At 35.8% G+C, this 20590-nt stretch overlaps 1 protein-coding gene across 1 annotated transcript in view; it reads right to left on the reverse strand.

Moving 5' to 3' along the window:
* The window catches only part of CCDC85A (coiled-coil domain containing 85A), a 235098-nt gene that overhangs the window by 11850 nt on the left and 202658 nt on the right, over positions 1-20590 (reverse strand). Inside the window, 1 exon segment of the mRNA XM_060187242.1 lies at positions 848-982. Within this exon segment, the coding sequence (XP_060043225.1) occupies positions 848-982 (135 nt within the window).

Raw genomic sequence — 20590 nt, forward strand, 5'->3', positions numbered from 1 at the left:
TTACTAAAGTATTAAAAATACAGCAATAAAAGTCTAGAATAGGATACAATCTTTAAAAGATTTTTAATTTCTTGTGTTAGCCATGGATTAGTATGATCAGAAAGATCATATTTGATGTGTCATTTTTGTGAAGTCACAAAGGGAGCCAAATGCCTGCTAAATTTGTACACTAGATGATAAATAGTTTTCTAGATTATAACAGATTATACTTTATTCCCATTTAGTTATTATAAAAGGTTAGACTGTAATATTCTTCATAGAATCAGACACATATTTAAAGTTCTAGCAATACATACTTTCAGTTGATTAATACATTTCTACTGACTTATTTAAAAAATGCTGCTGAAAGAAATATAGTATAACAAATTATTTTAAACTGTCTCTTGGAGTTATTCTCATAAAATTAAGCACATTTAAATTGTAATTTGGCTGATTCGGGATATAGGGAATAAAAAAGAGGGATATCCTAATAAAATTGGAAATGACCATAAATACAGTGTGTGTACCACCTCCTGGTTCAGTGGTCACTTTGAAAGGCAATGAATAGATCTAGGGATGTCCAGTATCTGACAATTTGTTTTCATGCCACTAATTAATTTTTTAAACTTATGTTTTAGGGTACTTTTATTTTCTTGTCCAGGGTTTGGGATTATACCAACTTTCACCCCAACTTCAAGAGGACCTCAAGAAAACTGTTTAGAAGGTGAGTGATTCTAGTACCAGCTACCCTCTGCAGATTTAGAAATGCCAACACTTTCTACTCCCTCCCCTGTATATCCTTTTCTCTACCAACAAATTCATCTGTTTAGGCACAAGCATATGCAGCAACTGACTCATCTTCACTCACCGGGAGAGTGGGCAGGCATCTTCCTATTCCTCGGCACCCTTGCCACCACTGCCAGACCCGCCGGGCTCTGGGCCCCCAGCCTTTCTCCATATTTGAGCTGTTTCTAGTTGGAGGTTGCCTTCTATTCTGGGTGGCCTTATATTTGGAACAATATAGTACAATCACTCAGAAAAAAAGTTTCCCGAGTCTCAAAAAAGCAGAACAAGAAGCTTAATGAAATGAACCACAGTAACCACAATGGCAATCTGTAACATGCACCTATAACTAGAGCAAAAAAAAAAAAAAGAAAACAATCAGAAGTCCTATGTATTAGAGCTAACACTGATTTTTAGAATGTGTGCAGAAGTCTAACTCTATTCAAGCAATTATAAAAATAGGTAGGTGCTAAAACTACAGAAAAAAAAGCTATTATGACATTTTTTTAATGTATGGGTTTTAACAAGTAAAGAATTACAGTAAATTTTTCAAGTATGTAAAACTATAACTTTAGTATTTGTAGAAACATCTAGAAATGCAATTGGGGGCTTTTATGCTAATAAAACACAAGTTGGGTAGACATATCCAATGTCCTCAGATAAATTTGAGGACTGCATCAAATTCTCAGTAAAATTTTGCATACTTAAGAATATATATATGTATATATATAATGAGTTGAAAGTCATTACTGCATCAATGTGACTTTTTCTTAGTACATATACATAACTATTAACATTGTACTAGTTAATTATCAAAGTTCTGTACTTATTGAAAATAGATACCACATGACTGAAACAGAAATGCAAAACATAGATTTTCCCTTTCTGTGACTAAACTATACAATGTTATTATAATTATCAAAATTAACTTAATTGAACTTGATTTTTCTCCCTGCCAATTGATACTAGAAGCTTATCTAACAGTGTAAATGTACTGACTGGGGAGGCAGTGTGGAGTGCTCAATTTGTATATTTGATCTCCAGCATCACATATATCAGAGGAAAGTTCTGGCATGCATACACACACACACACACACACACACACTCCCTCTCCCTGGTATAAACGTTTTCGTTTTAGCATATTAGACACAGTATAATTTCATTTCATAGTTCCCACTGATTAACTTTCCTAGAAGTATGTGCTCTGAGAATAGAACTGGTTTTCCACTATTGTCTAACATACAAAATGTACTAAAGTAAAAAAAAAAAAAATTCAACAGTGAAGACTAGTAATTAGTACTCACAAAATTCTTTCCTAAATCTGGAAATCTGTACCAGTTACCTACTAACTAGGTATGTCATGCATACTCCCCATATATTATAAAATGGTGTATTTGCTCTTAAATCATATCATTTCACATGTCAGTATCTACATTATTGTAATCTTCAAAATCAATGCATGCAATAATTTATAATATGGTTAATAGCTTAAATTTTGCCTCCTACTGCAATCTGTATAGTTATCTTTTAAAGATAATGATTGAATAATGCTTTCTCATAAATGAACTCTTATTTTTCTGATTTATTCACTTAATAACATAAGCATCTCTAGATCTTACACTTCTCAGATTCAAAAACTGAGTAAACATAAAACTCCATTTTCATTCTTAATGTCAAATGAGGTAAAATCCAAAAGCCTGTGTACTATAACAAAATTTATCATCTCTATGAAATGTAAGGAAGCATCTCTATTACAGATAAACTGTTGATAGATTCACCTGCACTATAGAGAATACATAAACTTTCCCACTTTCAGATAAGAAACTGAAAAATAGTTTTGTCTGTAAGCACCTTGTAAAACTTTGTTTTAGGGAGCAGGGCAGTGGCATACTCCGTTAAGTGCACATAGTAGTAAGCACAAAGATGTGCACCTGTAAGGGGGTCCCTTTACAAGTAGTGAAGCAGGTCTGCAGGTCTTTCTGTCTCTCTCCCTCTGCATCTACCCTCCCCTCTCAATTTCTCTCTGTCCCATCCAAAAAAATGAAAAAAAAAAAAAAAGAGCCCCAGGAGCAGTGGATTCATAGTGCTGGCAGTGACAACCCTAGAGGCAAAAATATAAAAAATAAAAGTTTGTTTTAAAACAAATAGGTCTCATTTTTGTGGAAGAATAAACTATTTAATAATATAGTAATTTTAAAGGAATAAGTAACCTTTAAAATTAGTATGATTGATTTTCTACTCATAACAACTATTTTTTTAAAGGTCATGGAAAAACGTGTTCTAGATTAGTCATAATATTTTTTAACCTTCATATAAACTTTATCTGAAGGGTATTTATAAAATAAAGAACACTTTAGTCCTTGCTAGCATTACAGTCGTCAATCGTGCTACTTTATAAAGATAGCTTCACAAACCATAATAAGCCTTCAGCAACTTTGGAGGCGGAAATGGGGGGGGGGACTCCAGATTCTGGCCAGCAATTAGGAAAATAACTCCAAGAAAGTCAATTTCTATTTTCTGAGAAGTTGTTTTGCTTTTTAAAATTTCAAGTTTATATAAAATAAGGCTTGGGTAATCCTATCATTTCAGTAGAAATCTGGCTACTTGTCATCTAGTAGATACAGTAAGTAGCATATTATTTTAGATATCAGCATAGTCTCTATAAATTCTAATAGCAAAATAATGCCCTTTATTAAGACAGTGGGAGGTAAATTGTTTATTATAGAAACCATGAAATCTAATGCTGTAAGCAAACACTGAGTCAGGAAGCAAAAGTATTTCTTTATATTTCTGGTAAAGAGGATATATATTAGTATTTCTATGATTTTTGAGACTTTTGACATTATCTTCTGTGGTTCTTAAACTTCTTCAGAATTAAGTAAGAAAGGTGAAGCCATTTAAAATTTTAAAAGATTAAATAAAAATATATTACTTATGATTATATAATATATATAGCCTTATATGTACCTTAATAAAATTAGTTCAGGTAGCACTCTGAAGAAATAGGCATTTGTTTTACATCTGGCTCAGACTTAACTATGAATATAAGAAGTTAACTATGGAACCCTGAAGTTTGTTTGGCTGAAGTCATTTCCCACTAGTTAAAGTGTTTTAATTTTCTTTATCTATTGGAGCTAGGTTAAATTATCATAAAGTACACCATACCTCATAAAAATTCATAACTAGTTTAAGAGGGATGATACACTCAGTCTTTATTATAAGGACAAAACAAATATCACTTAATCTCAAAATACTGTGTTCGGTTTCACCAGTCTTCATTTTGACATATAGCAGAACTGCACTAGTACAGATTAGGAGAAACTTTAAACATCACCTTTTCCATGATATTCTTGTGTGTGGACTTAGAAATACTGAGAGATCCTCTACTTTGCTGGAATAGACATCTAGTTGATTATCTTAAAACTATACTCAATACTTTCCTGGATTTACAGATAGTTACTGAACAAATATTTACTAAGTCTCAAGTACAGACAATAACCCAACATGCTATGTCATGTGGATACGGATTCCACTACTTTTTTTTAAATTTCTCTATTGGGGGATTACTAGTATACACTTTACAGTAAATACAATAGTTTTTACATGCATAACATTTCACAGTTTTCCATATTAACAATTCAACCCACACTAGGTCCTCCTCTGCCATCATAATGTTCCAGGACCTGAACCCTTCCTTATATCCCAGAGTTTTTTACTTTGGTGCAATACACCAACTCCAGTCCAAGTTCTACTTTGTGTTTTCATTTATCTTGTTTTTCAACTTCTATGAGTGAGATCATCCCATAGTCATCCTCTGTTTTGATCCATCCAATATGAGGTGAAGAAAGTGAAATCACCATTATAATAGCTTAGTAGTATTATATTGTGTATTTCTACCACAAATTTCTCAGCCACTCATCTGTTGTTGGACATCTGGGTTGCTTCCAGGTTTTGGCTACTGCAAATTGTACTGCTATGAACAGAGGTGTACACAAATATTTTTTGGATGACTGTGTTTGGTTCCTTAGAATATATTCTCAGGAGAAGGATCACATGGTCATAGGGTAGGTGCATGTCTAGCCTTCTGAGAGTTCTACAGACTGCTCTCCACAGGGGTTGGACCAACTGACATTCCCACCAGCAGTGCAGGAGGCTTTATACTTAGGTTGACATTATGACAGTATTGCTCAGAGAAATACTTCTGAATACCTTCATGTCGTTGGTTATAAAAACAGAGTGTAGGGGAGTCGGGCGGTAGCACAGCAGGTTAAGTGCACATGGCACAAAGCGCAAGGACCGCCATAAGGATCCCGGTTGGAGCCCCTGGCTCCCTACCTGCAGGGGAGCCACTTCACAAGCGGTGAAGCAGGTCTGCAGGTGTCTATCTTTCTCTCCCCCCTGTCCATTTCTCTCTGTCCTATCCAACAACAGTGACAACATCACTAACAACAACAATAATAACTACAACAATAAAAAAAAGGGAAACAGAAGGGAATGAATAAATAAATATTTTTTTTAAAAATAGAGTGTAGGGGAACATAAATAGGTCAAGAGACTAGAATAAATAAATAAATAAATAAATAAATAGGTCAGAGACTAGAACTGAATGTCAATGTAGGTACAAAAGCAATAGAAGAAGAAAATGAAGAATGAGAAGGAGGAGGAGAAGAAAATGAGGATAAATATATATATATATATATATATCAATTAGCAATGGCATTTAGCTTATAGAATACAGCTGATGAATGCATATGTTAAATACCTCAAATAGTCCTTCAAAGCCCCATGAAAGACATGTACACAGTTAGCAGCTCTGCTGATTTGACCAGAAAATATTAAGCTGTGGCATTTGCTGTCCTGGATTTGGCAAAGATTATTTGCAGATACCTATCATGGTCACATAAGAAATTGTAAGAGAGCTACTTTCTTTCCTGATCCAGCTCTCTAGCTCTTTTTCTAACTATGACACCATCTCCCCAAATAATAACCTGGGTCCACCATCAGATATCAGACACAGGCAAAAACTAGTAAAGTCAAAAACTAGTAGAGGGCCCTCTGGAATATACCTAAAATAGCTACTGGTGTTTTCCAAAACAGAGACCCCAAATATTCATCTGCAATATTCTTGCCTTTAGGTTCATGATTAGTCAACAATTTGTTCTGCATTATATCTTAACTCTTTTCTAGCAACCAGGTTCCAGATGATACCATGATGTCAACCTGACTTCCCTGGGTAGATGACTCCACTACGTGTCTTGGAGCCCTGCCTCCTCAGATCCCTGCCCCACTAGAGAAAGAGAGATAGGTTGGGAGTATGGATCAACCTGCCAATGCCCATGTTCAGCGGAGAAGCAATTACAGAAGCCAGACCTTTCACCTTCTGTACCCACAATGAACCTGGGTCCATACTCCCAGAGGGATAAAGAATAGAGAAGCTATCAAGGGAGGGGGCTGGATATGGAGCTCTGGGGACAGGCATTGTGTGGAATATACCTCTCTTATCCTGTAGTCTTGTCAGTATTTCCATTTTATAAATAAAAATAGAAAAAAATTATAAGGGCCAGGGTAGATAAGCATAATGACTATGCAAAGAGACTCTCAAGCCTAAGGCTTCAAAGTCCCAGGTTCAATACCCACACAACCATAAGCCAAATCTGAACAGTGCTCTGTTAAAAGAAAGAAAGGAAGAAAGAAAGAAATTGTAACTATCTGCTTACAACTGTGTGTAAACTACTCTCCACTTATGCTCCATCCACTTTCCCCAAATTAAAAGAGAGTTAAGATGACAGATAATACCTGTTTCTGGAAAATGAATGTAATTTTCAACTATACTGTACTATTCTGATGAAATGAAAATTCATAAAGCACACACAAAAAGTTCTTTTTTAGTGAGACTTCTGGAATACAAAGCCTCTGAAGAAAATGAGGAAATCAAGCTAAGAAAGTAGTAAACAGAGACAATCAGCTTCATACAGAGCTGTAGACACCTATTATACAAGTGAATACCTTTGCTTGTTAGGCTCAAGTTTCAACCATGCAAATGATGGAAGCCTTCTTGGAGAAAAACAATGATCTGACACTGAAAGGTTTGTAAAAAAAAAAAAAAAAAAAGAATGGCCAAAATGAATCCAGATAGTATAGCATCTGCTTAAGTAAGAGTAATAAGTATCATTAGCTGGGATACAAATTCTCCCATTAGTAAGATCAACATTAGAGTGGAAATATCATTGCCAGTATGAGCTGTTTTCATGAAGAACTTTCACCAAGAAGAAAATCATTTTAAAATGTATTTACTTATTTCATACTTCCAAACATAATTAAGATGGGAAAACAATATTTTATGATTTAAACTATGCATATCTAAGTACAATAATACTCAAACAAGTTAAGTTTGGGAACTAGAGAGTTAAAATGTAAAACAATACTGCAGAATTAGTCCATGGTTAAAATATTTTCAATCATGCATAATTCTGCGAGAAAAAAAAAAGCTAAATGTCCCTCTTCTTGTAGACTGCAAGTGTACTTCTCTAACTTCTCATCTTTAAATCTTAAAAAAATGTTCCAGGGCAAAGTCTACAGTGTTTTTTTCTTTCAACACTCATTCACGTGAAGTTCTAATTCAGTCCTGTGGCTGTATCTTCTTCCAAAGTTTTCTCTCAAGTCTTGATTTTTCTCCCCAGTCCAAATATATATATATATACTTAACTGTGATATCTCCTTTTCACATCTCAAACTCTCCATGGCTAAAACAACACTTGATTATCCCTGTACCTCCTATCCTGTTCCTCTCTGTTTTCCCCCACTTCGGCAATGCATTCCTATCATACATCTATAAGCTTAGCTTGAAACGCTAAGAAGTCAACCTTGATTCTTCCTTTGAGTGGTTCCTCTTGAGCTTAGCAGTATCTATCCTATGAACCTATTAGGTCACTTTATTTTACATCCTGTTTCCAATCTGTCCCAGAGCACTATTTGGTCTACTCAAAATATGCTATCAATCCAACACTTGCCTCATTAACATCATCATCTTTACCTACCACTTATTTCAAGTTGCCATCAGACCATAACTATTAAACTGCTTTCAATCTAGTTTCCCTCAATCCAACATTAATGGAAACCTCTGAAAAACATAAATCAATGATATTGTAACCCAAGCCCTACTCATCCAGTGACTTTCTATCAACTCAGACCCAAGCCTTTAAGCAGCCTGTTCCCTGATGCCTCTCTGACTTAATCTCGTCTTTTCCCTATCCTCCTCAGTACATTCCAGCTACACTAGCCTTCGATCTGCTATTTCCTCAATTATGTCTAGCTTATTACTATCTAAAGGCTTTTGTTGCCTTTTTTTTTTACATTTCCTGAAATATTTATTTCTAACCACAATCAAACTCCTCCTTTCAGTTTCCTTCAGATGTTACTTCCTCAGAAATGTCAACTTTCAAAACATTTTATTTATTTATTGGATAAAGACAGAAATTGAGAGGGAAGGAGAGATAGAGAGAAATACTTGCAGCACTGTAGTAAGCTTTCCCACCTCTGGAGGTGGGGACCGGGGCCTTGAACTTGGGTCTTACACATTGTAACACGTGCACTCAACCTGGTGAGATATTGCCTGGCCCTCAGAAATAGCATTTCTAAGTCCAGATAAAACATTTTGTCAGGTGCCAGGTGGTGGCACACCTGGTTGAGTCCCCACCTGTTTGTTTGTGTGGGAGGTTCATAAGCAGTGAAAACAAGTATCTCTCCTGTCTCACCCTTCCTTTTTATTTATTTATTCACAGTAATATTTTCAGTTATTACATATGTTTCTGTTTTTAAACAAGAATCCATTTGCCTAAAATGTAAACCTCACAAACTATAAAGAGTATCTGTACATAAGAGATTAAAAAAAGAAAAAAAAACCCTCTAAAGGTAAAATGTTAGATGAATGGCCAATATTAGCCATTAAACTTTCATGCTGTACAAAGACAAAAAGACAATTAAATACATGTTTCAGCAAAGCTGAAATATTCTATCTGGTAGTAATACTAATGGCTCTTCTCCACTGAAGGAACTGCATTTTCCAGTAAAATGCAAGCATCTTATTATCCAAAGTATTTTCATCCCAAAGCTAGGTGTTTTGTTAGGAAATAATACCTTTGCTTACTGTTCAACTACTCTTCTGAGTCAGTCATAGCACATTTGAAATCATAGTGCACATAAATTATTAAAAATAACTTAGGGTAAGTTTGGGGATGAAAGGACAAAATAACTTAAACCAATAAAAATGCCTGATAATAGAAAAAAAGTTTATATAACAAATTCATAGTGAATATAAACACTTATGTAATGATATCAAAGATCTATTTATAAACAATGATATAACTCAAAAAACAACAAATTTAGTGTCTAATTACTGATATATTCAGATCCAGCTCATTTCACCTGTTTCATAAGTAACTGAATTGGAACACAGTCACACACATGTACATATTGTTCATAGATACTTTCGGCTGTTCTTATGCTACAGAGGAAGATGTGAGTAGCTGTGATATACTAATGACTAAGACCTGAGTCTCTCCAATAATTAAAAAAAAAAGTGTCAACTCCTAGTACAGAGCATGAAAAAAGTCACTACAGACTTAAATAGCCTGAGCAGTTTCGGAGAAGGGGTAAATAGCCTTAGGAGAAACTATAACTGAACCAGAAGTGATTAATTAGATAAATATTCTTCCCTGCATAATATTTTATGTTCTATAACATGTTCTAAACATGTTCTATAGATCACTAAACAGAATAAGGTCTTCCCATACAGAGAATATCACTGAAGTCATAGAATCTCTCAAGTAATATGAAAATAGGAAGTCCTAAAGTGAAACTTGATTTCTTGTCTAATTCCTAATTCAGCAGAGGCTTGTTTTAAATTGTGGTAGTAATGTTTTATAGAAAACTAGCTTCATGAAAACAAACAAAAACTGATCATGTGACAACTGAAGCAACATGAAAAAATGCTGGACTAGTGGTAAAATGCTGGACAACTACATCCAGGCACAAACCCTGCCCCTGTACCCGAGTGAGCATTCTCTCACACGCAAAATAGGGATAATTACCTTGTGCTTCAGTTCTGTACCAACTCCATGGTTCAACTCCATTATTTAAAATAAGAAAAATCATTAAAAATTACAGACTTGAACAGTATCTGTATGACCTATCATATCACTTGGGAACCAAAGACTTAAGACTCAACAAACACTTAAGAACAGTAAAAGTACTATCTTCAAATGTGTTTTTAGCACATAGTATAGTTTAAAATAAGAAAAAAAAATCTAATGTAGCAAATAGTGTTACAAAATCACTATGATAATAATACTAAGTATGTTCTATTGGTTTACAGGCCAAATAAAATCCTAATTATTCATAAATTATGAAGGCACAATTTGTAGTTGTGAGAAATCATCCAGAATTGATAGTCATTCTACAACATCCTCAAGAACGTTGTCAACATTAAGCAGGGTGCTTATTTACTGTAAATGAGAAACACTGGAGAAACAGCTGTCTTGCCTGCTCTCATACTCATTTTGATCATGTTTTCAAGTTTGGAATAACTAATATCCCTAAACAAGAAAATCATTTTGAATGAACTGAATGACCCTGAGGCCAACCACCTGAGCCACCATCTTTACAAGTGACCACTGAGCGGTCATTTATATCAACCTCTCCAAAGTTTTTTTTCAGTTAGCAAAACTTCTGAGCTGTCATCACTATCTTTCCATTTGTGGAATTTATGAAAGTTCGTGAATGTTGCTGATTAAGCAACTAAACAGTAAAACATGAGTAGGGTGGGTAAGGGGGATAGAAAGTGAATACAGCTGACTGTAAAGAAAATATTGATAAATTTCAATATGGGAAGCTGCTATAGCCCTCTTTGTCTAAATCTGGCTCCTAGATAGCACTTTTTAGGAGATGGAGAAAAAAGAAAACACAATATATTACAACAAACACACTCTCTGCATCAACACAAGTTCCCACTAAGTGAGGCCTTGATAATTTACTGCTTTTTTTTGTTACATCTATATTTCATTAGTATTTACATTTAATTTCAATAACTTAAATTGAAAGTCAAACACTACAGCATATTTTCCATCACTTACTATGGAGAGAATGTTTTATCATTAATTTTTTTTAACTTTGGATTAAAGAACAAAAAAAAGTAAAAGTAGAAAGTAATTAAAAAATTTTTTTTAATTATTATTTATTTTCCCTTTTGTTGCCCTTGTTTTATTATTGTTGTAACTATTGTTGTTGTCATCATTGTTGGATAGGACAGAGAGAAATGGAGAGAGAAGGGGAAGACAGAGAGGGGGAGAGAAAGACAGACACCTGCAGACCTGCTTCACCACTTGTGAAGCGACCCCCCCTGCAGGTGGGGAGCCAGGGGCCCGAACCAGGATCCTTCTGCAGGTCCTTGCACTTTGCGCAACGTGTGCTTAACCTGTTGTGCTACCGCCTGACTCCCCAGAATGTAATTTCTAAAAGCACATGGCAACCTTCAGTTCTTCTATACCTATAGTCATGTTCCCTTAATGTTCATTAATATTCCTTTCTCATTTAAATATCTTTAATTCTGCTTGACATTACTACACAGCAGAACTTGATGCTGAAGAGATAGGTCCATATTTTTTCTTTGACAAAAATCTGCCAATGATAGTTTAAAAAATGATACTAATTTTTATAATTACCCATAAAATATTTTATAAACTATTAAATATTAGCTTAATATTACAGTCCAAAGTACTCAGTACCTTTTAAACTCATAATTCTAGTAAAATTAATACATGGCATAGCTGTATTTTCTCTACCTAGAATAAAAATTTTGTATCATATCAGAAATTATGAGCATAAAAAGGCACAAAATTCTGTAAATCTCATCCAACTTTGAGACCTCTAATACACTTACTTTATTTTTCTATGAATTTTACTCTTTGATAGTTTAAGAGAGATTTTTTTCCCTAATCTAGTGCTAATTTTTTACTTTCTACAGCATAGCTTTCTCCAATAAATTTATATCCCTACTTATTCTGTTTTCTGATTTATCCTTTAATCTTTTAATCCTAACACTTTCACCTTTTTTGTGTGTGTGTAACATCTGCCTGTCTTCTACTGATCTGATGTAAAGGGTTTTTTGTTTATTTTATTATTTTTTTTTTGCTTTCTATAAACCATGGTGACTTAGAGAAAAAACAGGAACCCATAAGGACTCTCTATGTAACATAAATTATATAGTTATGGGACATAATTAAAGTTCTTATTCATAAAAAAACAAGTTGCTCCTCTGGAGTAGCAGGATGGTAACTTCCATACAGCTAAAAGTAAAGGCCACCACCACCTGCTTTAAGAACTTGGACTGGTGGTATATTGCACTAAAACGAAGAACTCTGGGAAAAGAGTGCAGATAAGAGGTGGGATGGTGCACTTTTAAGTCCTGGTAAATGTTGATGGATCTAATTTGAAAGTGAGGGTGTTTTGCAGACACCTATCTTCATGAAACGAGAAATTGTGACCATGGGGTTCCAGGTGGTGACACACCAGGTTAAGTGCACACAGTACAAAGCACAAGGACCCACTCAAGAATCCAGTTTCGAGTCTCTGGCTCCCCATCTGCAGGGGGACACTTCATAGGCAGTGAAGCAGGTATGCAGGTGTCTATCTTCTCCTCTCTATCTCTCCTTCCCCTCTCAACTTTTCTCTGTCCCATCTAATAAAATGGAAAAATGGTTGCCAGGAACAGTGGATTCATAGTATTAGCACCCAGCCCCACTGATAAGCCTGGAGGCAAAAGAGAAAAGAAAAGAAATTGTGACCATGTGCCAACAACTGCACTATCAGTCATTAACCTTCCAATAAAAAAATAAAGGAAAAAAAAAAACTCTGGAAATAATCTCTGCATTTTGTGAAAGTTTTATTTTGGTGTGGAGAGAAATCTCAATCCTAGAAGAGTCCTATTTATGGCCCTATGTCTAGCAAATTAAAAATTCATTAGATGTAAAAAGACAGGAAAACATGACAAAAGTATCTCCACAGCAGAAAAGGATATGAAGGAGAAAATTCACATTAGAGAGAATCCAATTCTCCCACCTCTGTCCAGCAGGATGGTAACCTGTATAAGCACACAGGTGAGGAAGCTTCAGAGAAGGTCCCTCCACCTGGAGTGTGCTGGCATGGAAGTGCAAAGTTCAATTCCTTTAGCTGTGACACACCCTCCACAGCACTTCTGACAACAGGTTCTTTTCCTTTGTTCATAAAACTGCTCAGAAAAAAAGCCCTACCTCCTTCCCAATGCACTGACAGACAGAATGCATTGTGAGGCCACTATTATAACCAAATTACACGAGAGGGAGATTTTTCATTTTCATCCCTAAAATTAGGCTCTTATGTGTGTGCTAGCACAACAGAAATAGAAACACTTACCGAAAAGAGGCCCACTCAGTAGTGATCCAAGTTGTTATGTCTTTCTAACACATTTGCTGAACCCAGAGCACATGGGCAGGCCTATGTCACTAGGCAGATCTAGCACTTTACTGATTGTAGAAATTTGCTCTAAAATGTTGGTCTCAAGGTGTGGAGTGGTTTATTTTGGGGAAGGGTCTCATAGGAACAAAGGACATGCTGTGCTTTCTAAACAGATGTCAGTAGCAGAGCATCTGATCACAGGGAACAGATTTCCCTGTAGGACAGTTAACAAATGAACTTAATTTACTTTGGAGCCATGGTAATATGCTTTGTTTCATTATCACTAGCCCTTTTTGTGATGCAAAATCCAAACACAGAATAAGAGAATAGTTAATAATTTATCCTGCACTTATATCTGAAAAGTATATAATGTCTTCAAAGGACTGTATTTTAATAAAACTATTAGGTAGATATCCTATGTAGTCCTTTCTGTCTTCCCGTCCTCTCTCAATTTTTCTCTGTCCTATACAACAACAACAACGATAAACAACAAAGGCAACAAAAGGGGAAAAATAGCCTACAGGAACAGTGGCTTCGTAATACAGGCACCCAGCATACTCATATATCTTTAAAAAAAAAAAAAAGACACAATGAGATGAGTAAATAGATCCAGTCAAGGTTTTTAAGTTTGGACTGAAATGTTAAATGTCTTGGAAACCACTACATTAACTAAACTTTCCCCCTATATACCATTTCTGGTTCACTCTGAAAAGAACAAATCCTACTCAAACCATATTTTACTGTGTTTTTTTTTAATCCAGGAGGATATATTTTCATACAGACTGAAATATTTGTTGAACTATATCAGAAAGAGGACTATAAAATGCATTTATTTAATTATAATGCAGACCATAGGTTTAGGAAAAATAAATTTCCCTTAAAAAAGAGTATCTAATAAAACTTAGATGACAAGAAAGATTCAGTGCACATTGAAAAAAATGTACAAGATAAAATAGATTTAGCAGATTGCATTAAATTACATGAATGGCACAAATGATTCAAGGAGAGTCTATTTGTATGCTAGAGTGAACAATGAGGTGGCATGAAACTATGTAGATGTTTGATCAGGATTATATTCCCAATCTCTGTGAATCTTACTTAAGTTTATTTTTAAAAAGGGGGTTATGAGGAAGACATAGCTATATAGTAGCAGCTGCTGCATTTTTGCTCTCCCTGATCAACTAGGAAAAGCAATAAAACTCACCTGACAACTCAACAAAAAGTGACCAGGATCTCTTCAAACTCAGATGAGTACAGACTCATGTGGTTTGTGGACAGAAAGAGGGTGTGATTCCTATGACTAACAATCAGGGCTCAGAGATGGCAGGTACCAAATTAGATTGGCAGCTGAAACACCACTTCTGGGTTCATGTTTTAACAACAAAAAGACTGTAAAAAATAAAAACACCTGAAAATTCAATATACAATGGTGACTTGAGTCTCCACTGATGTTGTCCCAGAGAGACTGGAACAGCAGCAGGGAGACCCTATATTCACATCAAGAACCAGCAAGTGACTCAGGATAAAAAAATCTCCCCTTCTATACCAAGATAAATAAACAAGGAAAGCTAATGCCTTATCCACAGCATCTCCCACTGGCACAAGAAACCCACACACTAAATGAGGAAACTGAGAAATTCACAGACAGCAATGACAGAAAACCCAAATGACCATACAGAAGCAGATCTAGAGAAAATAATAGAGATAAGAAATCAGAAAACTCATAATGAAATCAATTCAAGAAGCAATTAAGAAGTACAGAAAAATAAACAAACGAACACTCTAAACATAACTACAGGGCCTAAAGGACACTTTAAATTCAGTTCTAAGTTGAGACAAGAGGCCTCAGAAGCAGATTTAACCAGGTGGAGGAGAGAATATCAATACTAGAAGACACAACCACCACACTCTGTGAATTAAAACTCTTAGAGGAGAAAGGTTTAGGAAAAATGAAGCACTTATCTCTGAACTAGCAGATTCCACTAGAAAGACAAACATCAGAGTTACTGAGATCCTTGAGGAAGAGGAGAGAGAGATATGAGTAGAGAAATATTCAAAAAAAATTTAAGAGAATTTTCTAAACCTGAGCAGTATTCAAAAATACAGAAATCCATGAAATTGAATGCACACATAAATTTTTGAATCTAAAATGACACACACAGAAGACATATTATTAAAACACTACCCAAAACCAGGGATAAGGAAAGAATATTGCAGGATTCTAGGGAAAGGAAGAAAGCCACATACAAAGGTAGACCCATCAAGGCTTTCATCAGAATTCTCTTCACAAATGCTAGAGGCAAGGAAGGAGTGGAATCACATATTCAAAATATTAAAAGATAAGAATTTCCAGTCACAAATTCTGTATCCAGCTAAATTATCCTTCAAATATGAGGGAGAAATAAAAGTCTTTCCAAACATTTTGGAAAAAAAAAAAAGGAAAGAAGATCAATATGAGAGTTATAGGAAGAAAGGAATAGAGACCATGGTAAAAGAAATTATAACAGAAAAATGTCCACATCCAGGCAGTTTTCAGGAATAGATATCCAGGAAGTTGAGAGAATGATCAATTTTCTGAATCCAAATTGTCTAAACAAAATGCATCACTTTAAAAACTCAAAGTCAAAGAAAGGGAAGAGAATAATCCACTACATTATTTGTTCTGTCTTGTAAAAAATTACTTGTCCAAGAGTAGAAGCAACCTAACTGTCCATCATCAGAAGACTGGCTAGAGAAATTATGGGATATATATTCCATAGAATATTATTATGCAATCAAAAAGCATGATATGCCCATTGGGACAAAATGGAAGGAACTGGAGGGAATCATGTTTAGTGAAATACAAGTAGAAGTATACTTAGTGAAGTATAAGTAGAAATGAAATGCAATTACTAGATCGTTTCACTTAAATATGAACTGACTCACATGAACTTGCCAAAAAAAAAAAAAAAAAGAACAAAGCAAAACAAAACAAACAAAAAAGCCAGAATCAAGCAAAATGTAAGACTTGTGAGAACTATGCTGCTTATCTTTGGGAGGTGGAAGGGTTTTGTGTTGAACTATAAATTGTAATCTTACAATTTTGTACAAACTATTAATAACAAATAAATAAATAAGAGAAAAAATAAGGGATTATCCTATGTGATCTGTAAAGTCCTACCCAGTTCTTAAAATATGATTACATGGCAAAGCCAAGATGGCGACTTGGAGGCAGCTGCTGGTCTGAGCTCCTACAACAGTGGCCAGATAGGGTAGGATATTGGATTGTCAGCAGGACAATGAATAAGGGGTCCTAAGTGTGACACCAAGGAATTCACTATACCTCAATTATGGGTTAGAAAACGGAGGAAAAAGAAAGGAAATCTTCTGATTATTTCTGAATTGCACCCCCCCCAACCCATAACCAGACCCCAGGGGCTGTAGAGCTGCTACTAGAAGGCTCCCCACTGAGCTTTTTTCTTTACCAAGATTCCTGGCTCAACAGGGGTGTCATTCCAATTCTTTTCCTATTTGATTTTTTCCGAAGTGGAAGGAGCTCTAGTTGAGTGACAAAATATCTGACCAATCAGAGCCTCACCCTTGCCAAGGAAAGACACCCTGGAGGTTTTTTTTTGTTGTTGTTGTTGTTGTTTTTGTTTTTTAACAATTGGCTGTCTTTGCTTGGCCTGCCTGAGCTAATCCTGAGCCCACCAAGCTGCAGACTGCAGAAAATTACTAAAAAACACAGAATTTGGAAACTAAACAACATACTGCTTAAGAGCCACTGGGTCAGAGAGACACTCAAGCAAGAAATTCAAATGTTCCTGGAAACATACAAAAATGAAGACACAAGCTATCAAAATATTTGGGACACAGTTAAAGCAGTACTAAGAGGGAAACTCATAGCCATAGAGTCACAGTTAAAGAGCAAGAAAAAGCTCAAATAAACAACCTTACTGAACACCTTAAGGACTTAGAGGAAGAGGAACAAAGGAACCCTAAAGCAACCAGAAGGTCAGAAATCAATAAAATTAGAGCAGAAGTAAACAACATCGAAAATAAGAGAACCATACAAAAGATCAATGAAGCCAAATGTTGGTTCTTTGAAAAATTAAACAGGATTGACAAACCTCTAGCCAGACTCACTTAAAAAAAAAAAATGAAGACTCAAATTAAGAGAATTATAAATGATAGAGGAGATATCACAACTGACAGCACAGAAATCCAGAAAGTCATGTGAAACTTCTGTGAAGAACTATATGCCACCAACCTAGAGAATCTGGAAGAAATGGAAGAATTCCTAGAAACATATGCCCTGCCCAAACTGAACCAAGAAGAACTACAAAACCTAAATGTACCAATCATAGTCAAAGAAATCAAAACAGTTATTAAGAATCTCCCCAACAACAAAAGTACTATTCATCCTCAAAACACTACAAAAAAATGGGAATAGATGGGAAATTCTTCATGATAGTGGAGTCCATATATAGCAAACCTACAGCCGACATCATACTCAATGGACAGAAGTTGAAAGCATTCCCCCTCAGATCAGGGAGTAGGCAGGGTTGTCATTATCACTATTACTCTTCAACATAGTATTGGAAGTTCTTGCCATAGTAATCAGGCAAGAGAAAGAAATCAAAGGAATACAGATTAGAAGGGAAGAAGTCAAGCTCTCACTATTTGCAGATAATATGATTGTATACATAGAAAAACCTAACGAATCCAGCAGAAAACTACTGGAAGTCATTAGGCAATATAGCAAGGTGTCAGGCTACAAAATCAATGTACAAAAATCAGTGGCATTTCTTTATCCAAATACTAAATCTGAAGAAGAAGACATCCAGAAATCACTCCCATTCACTGTAGCAGCAAAATCAATAAAATACCTAGGAAAAAAGATGACCAGAGAAATGAAAAACTTGTATACTGAAAACTATGAGCACTATTCTAGGAAATAGAAACTGATACCAAGAAATGGAAAGACATTCCATGCTCATGGATTGGAAGAATAAATATCATCAAAATGAATATACTCCTCAGAGCCATATACAAATTTAACACAATACCCATCAAAGTTCCAACAAGCTTGTTTCAGATAATACAGCAAAACCTACAGTAATTTATCTAGAGCCAGAAAACACCTAGAATTTCCAAAACAATCTTAAGGAAAAGAAACAGAAGTGGAGGCATCACACTCCCAGAGCACAAACTATATCATTAAGGCCATCATCATCAAAACAGTCTGGTACTGGAACAAAAACAGGCACATAGACCAGTGGAACAGAATTGAAAGCCCAGAACTAAACCCCCACAGCTATGGACATCTAATCCTTGATAAGGCGGCCCAAAGGATTAAATGAAAGAAGGGGGCTCTCTTCAATAAATGGTGCTGGGAAAACTGGGCTGAAACATGCAGAAGAATGAACCTGAACCACCTTATCTCACCAGAAACAAAAATCAACTCCAAATGGATCAAGGACCTGGATGTTAGGCCAGAAACTATCAAATACTTAGAGGAAAACATTGGTAAAACACTTTCCCACCTAAACCTCAAGGACATCTTTGATGAAAAAAACCCAGTTGCAAGGAAGACTAAAGCAGAAACAAACCAATGGGACTACATCAAATTGAAAAGCTTCTGCACAGCCAAAGAAACTGTCACACAAAGAGACCCCTCAAAGAATGGGAGAAGATTTTCAAATGCCATACATCAGACAAGAGACTAATCAACAAAATATACAAAGAGCTCAGCAAACTTAGTAACAAAAAAGCAAATGACCCCATTAAAAAATGGGCAGAGGATATTAACAAAACATTCACTACACAGGAGATCCAAAAGGTTAACAAACATATGAAAAATTGCTCCAGGTCACTGATTGTCTGAGAAATGCAAATTAAGACAGCACTGAGATACTACCTCACTCCTGTGAGAATGGCATACATCAAAAAGGACAGCAGCAACAAATATTGGAGAGGCTGTGGGGACAGAGGAACCCTTCTGCACTGCTGGTGGGAATGTAAACTGGTCCAGCCTCTCTGGAGAGCAGTCTGGAGAGCTCTCACAAAGCTAGACATGGACCTTCCATATGACCCAGTAATTCTTCTCCTGGGGATATACCCCAAGGATTCCATATGACCATTATGACCCAGTAATTCTTCTCCTGGGGATATACCCCAAGGATTCCATAATACCCAACCAAAAAGATATGTGTACTCCTATGTTCATAGCAGCACAATTCATAATAGCTAAAACCTGGAAGCAACACAGTTGCCCAACAACAGATGAGTGGCTGAGAAAGCTGTGGTATATATACACAATGGAATACTACACAGCTATGAAGAACAATGAACCTACCTTCTCTGACCCATCTTGGATGGAGCTAGAAGAAATTATGTTAAGTGAGATAAGTCAGAAAGATAAAGATGAGTATGGCATGATCCCACTCATAAACAGAAGTTGAGAAAGAAGAACAGAAAGGGAAATTCAAAGCAGGAGTTGATTGAATTTGGAGTAGGGCACCAAAGTAAAAACCCTGGTTGGAGGGTAAGGGTAGATTTTCAGCTTCATGGGGTGGGGGGTGGGGTGGGGGTCGGAGGGGGGATAGGACACAGTCTTTTAGTGGTGGGAATGGTGTTTATGTACAGTCCTATTAGATTGTAGTAATATAAATCACTAATTAATATGAGAGGGGAAAAATTGATTGAATGTCTCACATTTTTTAAAGCACAAACTGAGCTTTTTCAATACAATAGCCTTTTCTTTGATATGTTGACTCTCTTAAAAGCTTAGTCCAGGGAGAACAAAAGCAACTGGTGGCATAGCTATATGCAAATAACGTCAAAGGACATAAAATATGGTGAGGGTGTATATGTTACAGAAAATCCTAACAAAGGGATTTTTCAAAGTTAACCCAATTGCCAAACAATGGGATTATTGTTTATTATTGTAAGACAGCAATATCTACTGTCTTCTTAAATACTAAGACAACAGGAATCTCCTGCTCTCTCTATAGAGCCTATGTTTCTCCCAATCCTGGAACCTTTGTGTGGGATTATGTGAAAGCTTGGTAGAGCTTAGAGGAGCTCTCCCATCCTTGGATGGAGGTCTGGAAAGACATCCCACTTATTAGCCTCTCTCCTTATAGAGATGAGCCAAAAGGGAAAAGTTCCCCAGATTGTTTTCCTTGTTAGTCTCTCAGGCTCACAGAAAGCCTACAAGCCTCTCACACTTAGTTTTCCCCTGCTAGCAGCAGGCCAAATGGCTGCCTACTTTAGGGTTCACTCAAAGTTCACACATTCACTTCACCTTTTGATCATATAGGATAACACACTCTATCATATACCCCAGCAATGAAAC

Source organism: Erinaceus europaeus, chromosome 3 (assembly GCF_950295315.1).
Source record: "Erinaceus europaeus chromosome 3, mEriEur2.1, whole genome shotgun sequence".
Classification (NCBI taxonomy): Eukaryota; Metazoa; Chordata; class Mammalia; order Eulipotyphla; family Erinaceidae; genus Erinaceus; species Erinaceus europaeus.